The 12,115-nt window shown below is 43.0% G+C and overlaps 1 protein-coding gene across 4 annotated transcripts in view; it reads right to left on the bottom strand.

Annotated features, from left to right (window-relative positions):
* Positions 1–240: 240 nt before the first annotated feature.
* The window catches only part of KAT14 (lysine acetyltransferase 14), a 45,373-nt gene continuing 33,498 nt past the window's right edge, over positions 241–12,115 (bottom strand). For 2 of the 4 annotated variants that reach the window (XM_008962940.4, XM_034946895.3), the window contains exons 7-10: positions 6,441–6,577; positions 4,989–5,164; positions 3,489–3,679; positions 241–991 (exon numbers count right to left, since the gene is read on the bottom strand). In XM_008962940.4, the coding sequence (XP_008961188.1) occupies positions 818–991; positions 3,489–3,679; positions 4,989–5,164; positions 6,441–6,577 (678 nt within the window). In that variant the 3' untranslated portion in view covers positions 241–817. Of the gene's footprint in view, positions 992–3,488; positions 3,680–4,705; positions 4,753–4,988; positions 5,165–6,440; positions 6,578–12,115 lie in introns of those variants that run through there. The other 2 variants (XM_055104480.1, XM_055104481.1) reach the window with 1 other exon arrangement.

Below are 12,115 nucleotides of genomic sequence, written 5' to 3'. Positions count from 1 at the left end.
AAACACAGCAAACAGTCCAGTCCTGCAGACCACACAGGGTACATCTAGAGGGTTCTACTTGCATCACCCACACTTCCACTCCTGTGAAACAACTGTCTTGGGCATGAGAAGGGCCAGGATAGGCCAGGTGAATGGCAGGCTGCCCAACAACCCCAATCCCAAACCAACCTCCCAGGCCATGGGCCCAAGTCCCTGCAGGAAGATGCTAATAGGTACAACAGGTAGAACATGTAGAACATGTAGACACAAACATCTAGTTTATTTTTTCTGACTGTAACCAAAGTCAGCAAAAGAAACAACAAAACTTCAGTGCCCTAGAAATCCTCCTGGATTCAATGACAACACATCAATGGCCAGGCACAGGGTTGGATTCCTTTTATGAAATCACCTCATAATCTCTCATCATCCCAGGACAGTGCCTTTTGGGACTGCATGAATCTTTAATAGCTACACCACATTTTCTCATCCTTTAAGTTATGACAGACAGGTTATCTCTCTCCAAGAGCATCAGGTTAGATGCTCTTTCACTCTTACAAACTGTCAGGTGGAGGGAGAATCACGACATCGTTCATTTAACTGTGGAGTCTGGGATGCTGGCTGAAGGCATCTCCAGGAAGGACTGGAGGGCGATTTTGCTAAAGGGCTGCTCACTGCTCATTTCACTGCATGCCGCTTTTCTCACTTTGGTTGGGAGTTTGAAGGACCATGTAATCACAGAGAAGATTAGAGCTCCCTGTGAAATCAATCACTGCCTTTAGATCTCCACAAAGACCTGTTCTCCAATAGCACATGCGTTTCTCTGTGAGCTGTATTCGCATCAGCGCCGGAGCCTCAGAAAGAATGCGTGTTTACACTCTGTACTCTCCAATGGGTAATATTTATCATAGAAATCTAACACATATTCTTCAGTCTTGAATCCAAACTTCTGGTACAGTAGCATAGCGGGGTTGCTTGCTGAGACGTGAAGGGTTACGTCCTTGCCCATGCAGGTCTGCCAAAAGAGTGGAAAAATACAAGATAAAAATGGAAAGGCCTGAGGGAAAATGAGTAGGTAAAGAAATGCTTTTAAGTGTAGGCAGTTAGTTATGGAAACCGGAGAAATCAGAGACTGAGGCTGAGACATTGCAACACCTAGCAACAGCTGGAAACAGAATGACATTTTGCTGCTGATCAAAACATTCACAAGACCAAGGAAACTGATAGTATTCTGGGTGTTTTTAATTTTTCTTTGAAGCAAAGGGTCAATGGGGATATTGTTATTGTCAGCTTTATTATTTACAACTCAATTACCTTTAAATATGTCAAACATTTCAATACCTAACACTATGATAACCTTGAATAAATACAGAACAAAATAAGTTTTGCTTTTTAAAACTAGATGTTATCTTGTACCTCCCCAAAACCTGTAAAAATTCCTTTACTAGGCCTGCTAAATTACATGCACAAACATGAAATATTAAGAATGTAATTATAAAACCTGAGGCCCTTGTATAGACCTTCTGAATCCCAAAGTCCACCTTCTGTCTCTCTAAAACTGACAGAATTAGCTTCTTAGAACTGAGATTTCTACATTCAGCTTTGACCTAATCTTAGGGGAAAAGAGTAACAATCATTCTATCAACACAAGGCAAGTCCTTAGATTCTTTAATCAGCTACACAGAGTAAGGTGTCCCAAAAGTCATATCATTTAAGAACTTACTTTTTAATAAAGAAGGCACTGAAATACTGAAGTTGATAGAGTCCTTGAGATTTATAACCCATGGTTCTCTCAGGCCTCTAAGAACTCCTCTGTTGACAGTCATCTGATAGCTACCTGCTTTCTCTGCTTATCTTCCATGTGTATCCATAGGCATTTTTAGGACAAGAGAGCACTTACCAGTATGCCAGGGACAAGAGCACTTTGTGAGTTTTTAAAGCAAATTTTGTGGGGTCATATTAGTGTTTGCTAGATTGCAAATAAATATACGTGATCTCACCGTGGCCATCATTGAGTGCCAGCGACTGTGCGCCACCTATGTTTGGGCCCTCAGGTGTATGGTCTGGCTGGAGGGGAAGGTGCCCACCTGCAAAGATGAACCACTCCTCCAGTGGCCTCGCAAACACTCAGCAGGGACTGACTCTGTACCAGCCCTCATGTTGGGCACCAAGGACACACACACACAAGGACAGAGTACTATTCCTGCCCTGTCTTCAGGCCCTTACCAGTGACAGATACGGCAGCAAATCCTCTAAGTGCTCTCCTAGGTTAAAAAGACACATACTGAGAGATCAACTCTTGGTTGGGATGGGGCAGAGAAAGGGAGTGTTGTAGAAATAACTGAGAAGCTCTCAAGAGAAAACCACCACCCAAAGTAGCACATATTAATTACTCAGTGAGTGATTTACATAGTCACTGCCTAAGGAGAGAAGGAAAGCAATTTCTAGGAAAATGGTTCCAAGGTTCCTGCCAACATTTGGGAATTATTAAGCAAGTTTCATTAAAAATTGGAGAAACAACTTTTATCATCTTCATCTCCTCTTTAAAAGGAATCTTGCCTGCATAAACATATAATCCTCCATACCAAATGGTTTCTAAGTAAAAGTTGACTAAAAAAAATTCTAGGGGAAAAAAATCCTTGCATGTTTTTTGATGGTGATATATGGTGTATTTTCTTCAAAGGTGATACAAATATATTAAAGGATGAATTATAATTCAATACTAGAATCAAATCTTAGAAGGTTCATATCAGCCTTATACAGTGATAGTAAAATTAAAAACTATCAGCAAAAATAAAATATGTAGCTAGGCACAGTGGCTCATGCCCATAATCCCAGCACTCGGGAGGCTGAGGTGGAAGGATTGCTTGAACCAAGGAGTTCAAGCACAGACCAGGCAACACAGTGAGACCCTGTCCCTACAAAAAATCAGCCGGGCATGGCAGTGTGCACCTGTGGTCCTGGCTACCCAGAAGGCTGAGGCGGGAAAATCACTCGAGCCCAGGAGGTTGAGGCTGCAGTGAGCTATGATTGTGCAACTCCAGTCTGGGTGACAGAATGAGACCCTGTCTCAAAAAATATATACATATTCTTATTGATACAGTTGTGCTAAAATGTTTACAAATATTTAAAAAAATAAAAATAATAGTCCTACCCTCACTTCTCTGAGTTGCGAAGGTGATGATCCTAAGAGCAGTAGCTACTACTAATATGAATAGTCCACCCTAAAGCTCTTGCTTTTGGTATTTTCTCATTTTATTTATACACATGTTCACAAACTGGTTTCTATGAAACCTGAGTCTGAATAATAATCTTATTTTAGAGGGTCGGAGATTTTTGACTGTGTGCTTTGATAACCTCATGAATGCTGATGACTGGCTTTCTTCACTTGGTTTACAAGGAAACCATTCCATTGGGCCATGCCGGGAAGGGCTAGCTCAGCTTCATTCCTCCTCCAGGTTGTTCAGGGGAGCCCAGACACAGGTGATAAATCATAAACATAGACAACTTACCTGAATCAGATGATAGATCATGAAAGTTGCAATCCCTGCTCTTCTCCATTCAGGGTGGACGAACAGAAATGAAATGTAAGCTTCATTGTATTTCACGTCAGGAACCATGAAGCCAAAGGCAATGATGACTTTTTTATAAAGAACAACAACACTGAAGTCTGGGTACTGCAGACACTCAGACAGGTCAATGCCTAAAGAAAAGAAACCATCGGAGACTCAAACCACATGCCTTTGAGAATTAAGGAACACCAAGCTGTTCAGCATGTACATATAGCTACACCTGCGTGCTAAAAAAAAAAAAAAAAAAAAAACACCAAAACTGGAGGTAACATAGAGACCACACATCCAGATCATAAAAATAAGAGTGAATTTTAGAAAATATTGAAATTACATAGTATTTCCTAAAAGAAGAGTGGCAGAATAGGGTAGGTAGCAGTGCACGGGTTCAGAATTGGACACAGCTGGCTTTGAACTCAGCCTCCTCTACCATGTGTGGCTTGGCACATTTCAAAATGTCTCAGAGACTCCGTTTCTGCAATATGTAAGATGAAGAGCATACCTAGACCTGACAGGGTTAAGTAAAGATCCCCCGAGCGTGTTCTATCACATCCTTTACCCCCCACACATATAATTTATAAGTTCTTTTGTACAAATGCTACCTTTCACAATAAATAAGTAAAATATGCTTCTGTGCATAATGTATGGAAGGCACCTAACATAAGGGCAGGAAGCAGGAGATGCTCCCAGAATGTTACTTTTGGCTCAGTATGACTCCCAAAAGAATGAGTGCAGCTCTGCCACCACATTCACAGTTATGTGATTATGTGACAATAAAGACGACACAGCTCTATCTTGATGAAATCGTATCTAACATCTGAAAGACATGTATTATTTCCTTTAGGTTTCAAGGCAGCATGGGAAAGCAGATCCACAAAGAATAGTTTATATTTAGCAATGCAAATGTGTTCCTTTTATTAATGACTTTGGTCTTCAGAGGCAATTTTGTTAAGGCTGATAAAATGACAAATTATATTGGGTTTACCCTTATTCTCACAGTCTGTGATCAGGGCATTTGGCTTTTAAAAAACACCTTCTGGCTGTACTAATACTCTCTAAGGAACAGCTAAATAAACAAAACATAAAGAATTATTAAGCCAAAAACAAAAGTGTCCAAACACGCCCAAGCTACCAGTCTGTGTATCTTTGATAGACATTACCTGGTATCTAAACATATGCAGAAGCAAAACAGGATGAATCTTTTACTCTGGAAACAGAGACAAACAGGGAAGAGAAACAAACAAAAACACTGTTTATTGCTGGCTTCTTCTAGATTTTAGGAAAGCAAGAGGTATTTGTATTTTAATATTTCCATGTTAGCAGAGACAAACTAAACGAAATCATAAATAAAAATCTTAAGGATATCACATAAACTAATTTTAAAAATTGCTAGAATGGACCGTACAGAAAAATGACCTGCCTGGTTTGGGAGGGGGAACATACCAGGCCAAAAAAACTCCTGACACATGGAGTTGATCGTTGGGATGTGATTTGGCCGCACGTAACAGTAATCGAGAGGTGCGTCGGGCTCCGGCGTCCAGTGAGGGTCGCTCCTGTGCAGGTGGGAACGAATCTGTGACAGGAGCTGCAGTTTGGGTGGCTTTGTTTCATAATCACGCCTCCGGTACCACAGAAGATAAACAAATTCAAGTCAAGAAAAATACCTGGTATTATTCCTAGCTTTTTGACTCATATAAACTCTTTGATCTGCTTGAAACTTTAAAGTAACCTGCACTGTTTTACACGAAGCTGGCTTGATTACAGCTATACTTTTATGTATGAAATCTAAAATCCACTCTGAACATTCATCAGGCCAAAGCCCTCTGTACCCACCAGGGACTGTGCTAGGTGCCTTCATGAACAGTGAGGAAACAGATACAGCATCAGATTCACCCCAAGGAGTCAGACATGAGGATGCATCTCCAGTGCCTTGGAGGCCAGAAGAGGGAACACTCAACTTTGTGGGGCATTTGGGGAACACCAGAGACACAGTGAGCTTGGAGCAGGCTCACAAACTGCTTCTCACTGTGCCTGCCCAGGAATGTGGTGCTGGCATGGAGGATCAGGGTGATCATGGAGCTGCAGGGCAATTGTAGTGCAATGAGTGCAATAATGTGCTCTCATTTACAGTGCCAGACACTGCTGGGTCCTCTCTAGCAAGCTCAGCTTCCATTTCATTGCCTGGACAATGACATTCATTATTGGAAACTGCTTCATATACATCCAGTCCAGATGGAGGCTCAACTGAGATGGCTTTCACATTTTTTCATTTCAGACTACTAAAAATATACAACTTTAGTATTTAAAATAACATAATGAGGGCCGGCCCCAGTGGCTCACGCCTGTAATCCCAGCACTTTGGGAGGCCAAGCTGGGCGGATCACTTGAGGTCAGGAGTTCAAGACCAGCTTGGCCAACACGATGAAACCCTGTCTCTGCTAAAAATACAAAAATTAGCTGGGCTTGGTGGTGCATGCCTATAATCCCAGCTACTTGGGAGGCTGAGGCAAGAGAATTCCCTGAACCCCGGAGGCAGAGGTTACAGTGAGCCAAGATTGCACCACTGCACCCCAGCCTGGGTGACAGGGCAAGAGTCTGTCTCAAAAAAAAAATAATAATAATAAATAAAATAATGATTATGATCATCACAAAGCAATCTTTCAGTTAATTTATTTTTGCTTTTTAAGTTTCTTTCAAAGGACCATGTTCTCTGCAAAAAAGTAGAGTTGAAACAAGCAAAGGACAAAACTGGAGGTGAAGCACAGAACTCAGTCCTTGCCAATGTTGCTCACAGTTTGTGATCTTTATTCTCTCCAACAGGAGAACAGGGCACAGAAACCACAATCATTATCCCTCATGACACACCTGACATCACACCTCTAGTTCTCCATATACCTGATATAAGGTTTCAAGATCCGAGAGGTATAAGGGCTGACAATACTCTGGTCCACAGCCATATCTTCTGATCCCACCAAGCGATACAAAAACTTGGTGGTCTGGTGTCGAAATCCCTTCCTGGACGGCAAGGAAGTCTATGAGAAAGAAACACTGGTTATATAGAAATAATTACTCAGGCTGGGCACAGAGGCTCATGCCGGTAATCCCAACACTTTGGGAAGCTGAGGCAGGCGGATCACAAGGTCACAAGATCGAGATCATCCTGGCTAACACGGTAAAACCCTGTCTCTACTAAAAATACAAAAATTAGCCGGCCGTGGTGGCAGGTGCGCCTGTAGTCCCAGCTACTTGGGAGGCTGAGGCAGGAGAATGGCGTGAACCCAGGAGGCGGAGCTTGCAGTGAGCCGAGACTGCACCACTGCGCTCCAGCCTGGGCAATAGAGCGAGACTCCGTCTCAAAAAAAAAAAAAAAAAAAAAAAAAAAAAAAAAAAAAAAGAAACAAAATTACTCTGAGGATTGGTTAATTTCCATATATAATTAGTATCATATTTTTATGTGTCAAAAAGTAGGTCTTTTTGTATTACTTATTTGGAAAGCTCAAACTTCAATACAAAGTTTATAGACACCTTTGCATAAAACTAGACACAAAAAACCCCAGCTGTTTAAAAGAAAAATAATAATTTTAAAATTTTGAAGTCATTTAAAAATTTTTTTTAACTCATTAGAGGGAGTGAGATGCAGGATTGAACACTGGATTTGCAGCTTCTCTAGGCTTCACTTTGTCTATATTATGCCTTCAACCCATTCACTAAATATTAACTAGTATCAAGTAGGTAACACACACGAGTCACATTATATGATCGCTCTGTTATCCAAAGAGCCACTGGGGCCAACTACTACTGTATATAGAATTTTTGAAATACATCTCTGATATGGTTTGGCTCTGTGTTCCCAGACAAACCTCATCTTGAATTGTACTCCCTTAATTCCTTTGTGTTGTGGGAGGGACCTGGTGGGAGATAATTTGAATCATAGGGGCGGTTTCCACCATACTGTTCTCATAGTAGTGAATAAGTCTCACAAGATCCTATGTTTTGTTTTTTTTAATCAGGGGTTTCTGCTTTTGCATCTTCCTCATTTGTTTCTTGCCACTGCCCACTAAGAAGTGCCTTTCACCTCCTGCCATGATTCTGAGGCCTACCCAGCCATGTGGAACTGTAAGTCCAATTAAACCTCCTTTTCTTCCCAGTCTTGGGTATGTCTTTATTAGTAGCATGAAGACAGACTAATATAATAAATTGGTACCAGGAGTGGGGTGTTGCTGAAAAGATATCTGAAAATGTGGAAATGACTTTGGAACTGGGTATTAGGCAGAGGCTGAAACAGTTTGGAGGGCTCATAAGAAGACAGGAAAATGTGGGGAAGTTTGGAACTTCCTAGAGATTTGTTGAATGGCTTTGACAAAAATGCTGATAGTGATATGAACAATAAGGTCCAGGCTGAGGTGGTCTCAGATGGAGATGAGGAATTTGTTGGGAATTGGAGCAAAGGTGACTCTTACTATGTTTTAGCAAAGAGACTGGTGGCATTTTGCCCTGCCCTAGAGATCTGTGGAACTCTGAATTTGAGATGATTTAGGGTATCTGGTGGAAGAAATTTCTAAGCAGCAGAGCATTCAAGAGGTGACTTGAAGGCCAGGCATGGTGGCTCATGCCTGTAATCCTAGCACTATGGGAGACGGAGGTGGGCAGATCACCTGAGGTTAGGAGTTCAAGACCAGCCTGGCCAACATGGTGAAACCCTGTCTCTACTAAAAATGCAAAAATTAGCCAGGCATAGTGGCACACACCTGTAATCCCAGCTACTTGGGAGGCTGAGGCAGGAGAATCACTTGAACCTAGGAGGTAGAGGTTGTAGTGAGCCAAGATCGCACCACTGCACTCCAGCCTGGACAACAGAGCAAGACTCTATCTCAAAAAAAAACACAAAAAACAAAAAACAAAAGTGACTTGGGTGCTATTAAAAGCATTCCATTTTAAAAGGGAAACAGGACATAAAAGTTCAGAAAAGTTGCAGCCTGACAATGCAGTAGAAAAGAAAAACCTATTTTTTGAGGAGAAAGTCAAGCTGGCTGCAGAAATTTACATAAGTAACAAGGAGCCGAATGTTAATCCCCAAGACAATCTCCACGGCATGCCATAGGTATTCATGGCAGCCCCTCCCATCACAGACCTGGAAGCCTAGAAGGCAGCCTGGGGACTTGCCACCCTGTGCCCCAGCCGCTCCAGTCATTGCTAAAAGGGGCCAAGGTACAGCTCGGCCCATGGTTTCACAGGGTGCAAGCCCCAAACCTTGGCAGCTTCCACTTTGTGTTGAGCCTGAGGGTGCACAGAAGTCCAGAATTGAGGTTTGGGAACCTCCACCTAGATTTCAGAAGATGTATGGAAACACCTGGATGCCCAGGCAAAAGTTTGCTGTCAGGGCAGGGCCCTCATGGATAATCTCTGCTAGGGCAGTGCAGAGGGGAAATGTGGGGTCAGAGCCCCCACACAGAGTCCCTACTGGGGCAGTGCCTAGCTGTGAGAAGAGGGCCACCGTCCTCCAGACCCCAGAATGGCAGATCCACCGATAGCTTGCACTGTGCAACTGGAAAAGTTGGACACTCAATGCCAGCCCATGAAGCAGCCAGGAGGGGGGCTATACCCTGCAAAGCCACAGGGGTGGAGCTGCCTAAGACTTTGGGAACCTACCTTTTGCATCAGTGTGACCTGGATGTAAGATAAGGAGTCAAAGGAGATCATTTTAGATCATTTAGAATTTGCCCTGCTGGAATTCAAGCTTGCATGGGCCCTGTAACCCCTTTGTTTTGGCCTATTTCTCCCATGTAGAACTGCTGTATTTACCCAATACCTGTACCCTCATTGTATCTAGGAAGTAACTAGCTTGCTTTTGATTTTACAGGCTCACAGATGGAAGGGACTTGCCTTGTCTCAGATGAGACTTGGGACTATGGACTTTTGGGTTAATGCTGAAATGAGTTAAGACTTTGGGGGACTGTTGGGAAGGCATGATTGGTTTTTTAGTGTGAGGGCATGAGATTTGGAGAGGCCAGGGGTGGAATGATATGGTTTGGCTCTGTGTCTCCACTCAAATCTCATCTTGAATTGTATTCCCATAATTCCCACATGGTGTGGGAGAGACCCAGTGGGAGATAATTTGAATCATGGGGGCGGTTTCCACCATACTGTTCTCATGGTAGTGAATAAGTCTCACGAGATCCGATGGTTTTATCAGGGGTTTCCACTTTTGCATCTTTCTCATTTTTCTCTTGCCACCACCATGTAAGAGTGGCTTTTGCCTCCCACCATGATTCTGAGGTCTCCCTAGCCAGGTGGGACTCTAAGTCCAATTAAACCTCTTTTTCTTCCCAATCTCAGGTATGTCTTTATCAGCAGCATGAAAACAAACTAATACAATCTCTTTTCCAGTGAACAAATTTGACAAAAATGGGAGTGATGTAGAATACCACTCCCGTGGATTCCCGTGGAATGCCGTGGAGATTGTCTTGGGGATTAACATTCGGCTCCTTGTTACTTATGTAAATTTCTGCAGCCAGCTTGACTTTCTCCTTAAAAAATAGGTTTTTCTTTTCTACTGCATTGTCAGGCTGCAACTTTTCTGAACTTCTATGTTCTGTTTCCCTTTTAAAATGGAATGCTTTCAATAGCACCCAAGTCACTTTTTTGTTTTTTTTTTTTGAGATAGAGTCTTGCTCTGTTGTCCAGGCTGGAGTGCAGTGGTGCGATCTTGGCTCACTACAACCTCTGCCTCCCAGGTTCAAGTGATTCTCCTGCCTCAGCCTCCCTAAAATAAATCTCAGTAGCAGAGAGGTCTTATCAGGGGTTCAATGAGGAAGAGGCCTCTGTTCCCTAGGAAGGTATCCTAACAGACTTGGTAGATTTTATGTGTTTCATTTCAAACCCCAAGAGCTGGACTGGAAATATGTTGTTCTTCAATGACTGCCGCTCCAGGGCTCTCAGTCATGTACTAACAGAACATGTACAATTAGGGCTTTATAGCAAAGAAATCAGATGGAAGATTAAAAGGCACATTTATAAAGTTGTTTGCGAAGGGTTGGATGATGTTTAAAAACTTGTTTTTGTAGAATCAGTTTGCTCTTAACCTAGAAAATAACTTTGTTAAAAGGAAAGAGCAAGATTCCTTCCATTATAATTTGCTTTCACACCTTCCCAAACTGGACACCAAAATTTTCAAAGGCCAACTTTGAATTCTTCCAAGGCTTAAAGTCAGTTTCAAGGTAAAACTGAAAAGTGTGGTATGTAATTTCTAAACACAGCCACTAACAATTCCTCCATCCCTACTAAGCGGCTCTTTGTATCAAAAGGCAGGATAAATTTCCCCACCCCCTGAAGCTGGGTGGACCTTGTGAATAGCTCTGACCAATCAGAAAGTAGCAGAAATAACTTTCTGGGACTTTTGAGTCTAGGTCTTAAGACAGCTGGTGGCTTGCTTCCACTTTCTTCCTCTTGGAGTCCAGCTAGACCAGTTAATAACTAGAGGCCACAGGGAGATGCACTCTGGAGGAAGAGAGGCTCTCCTGGTCATTCCAATTCCAAACTAGCTCTCAGGTTAATGCAGCACATGAGTGACCCCAGCCTTCAGCCCACTAAGTAAAGAACCACCCAACAGTGCCCAGTCAATCCACAGAATCAGAAAAAAGATACAGGGATCAAAAGCCACTAAGTTTTGGAGTGGTTTATAATGCAGCAACAGATAACTGTAACACCAGGCACTGAACTACTTACTGCACAGAATACTCTCATTATCTGGTTCATGTCTCAAGGTAAGTTCTGGGAAGCTCCATCAAAATTATACAGCTCCCTAACTTCTTCCCACTCTAGTGTAAACCACTCCCAATGCTGCCTGGATCCACTGCCTCCCATTGGTCTCTCTGCTCCCACTCTTACACCCATACTATCCACTCTCGACACAGAAGCCAGAGTCTTCTAAAAACATAAATTCACTTCCCTTGATCAAAACTCTGACATGGCTTCCTACCATATGTTCAGAATGCAGTTCAAACTCCTTACTTATGACCTGTAGGATCCTGCAGGATCTGGCCCCTGTCACCCCAGTAGCCTCATTAGCCACCAACCCGTTCCCTCTGCCATCACTAGGTTCCAGCCACATACACCAACCCAACTCCTGCCTCAAGGCCTGCGCCTGGGCCTTCCACCCTGACCCTTCATCACCCTGGCTCCTCCTTGTGGACTTAGTTCAAGTGCTGCCTCCTCAGAGAGGCCGTCCTGAACCCCCATAGAGCAGTGCTCCTGCCCGCTACTCCTCCCCAAGTTCACTCTGCATGATGTAACATCACTGTCCCCGCGTTCACTCTGCATGATGTAATCTTATTTGCCTGGTGAGCTAGTTAATGTCCCTGCTCAAGGATGCCCCCTGCCTAAGGACAGGGACCTACTCTGTCTTAGTTCACAGCAGATTCCCTGCTAGAATAGCGCTTGGCACTTTTTTTTTTTTTTTTTTTTGAGACGAAGTCTCACTCTGTTGCCCAAGCTGGAATGCAGAGGTGTCATCTCAGCTCACTGCAACCTCCACCTCCCAGATTCAAGCGATTCTCCTGCCTCAGCCTCCT

The sequence above is a fragment of the Pan paniscus genome, chromosome 21, assembly GCF_029289425.2.
Source record: "Pan paniscus chromosome 21, NHGRI_mPanPan1-v2.0_pri, whole genome shotgun sequence".
Taxonomy (NCBI): Eukaryota; Metazoa; Chordata; class Mammalia; order Primates; family Hominidae; genus Pan; species Pan paniscus.
This window is presented reverse-complemented; position numbering and strand designations above follow the sequence as displayed.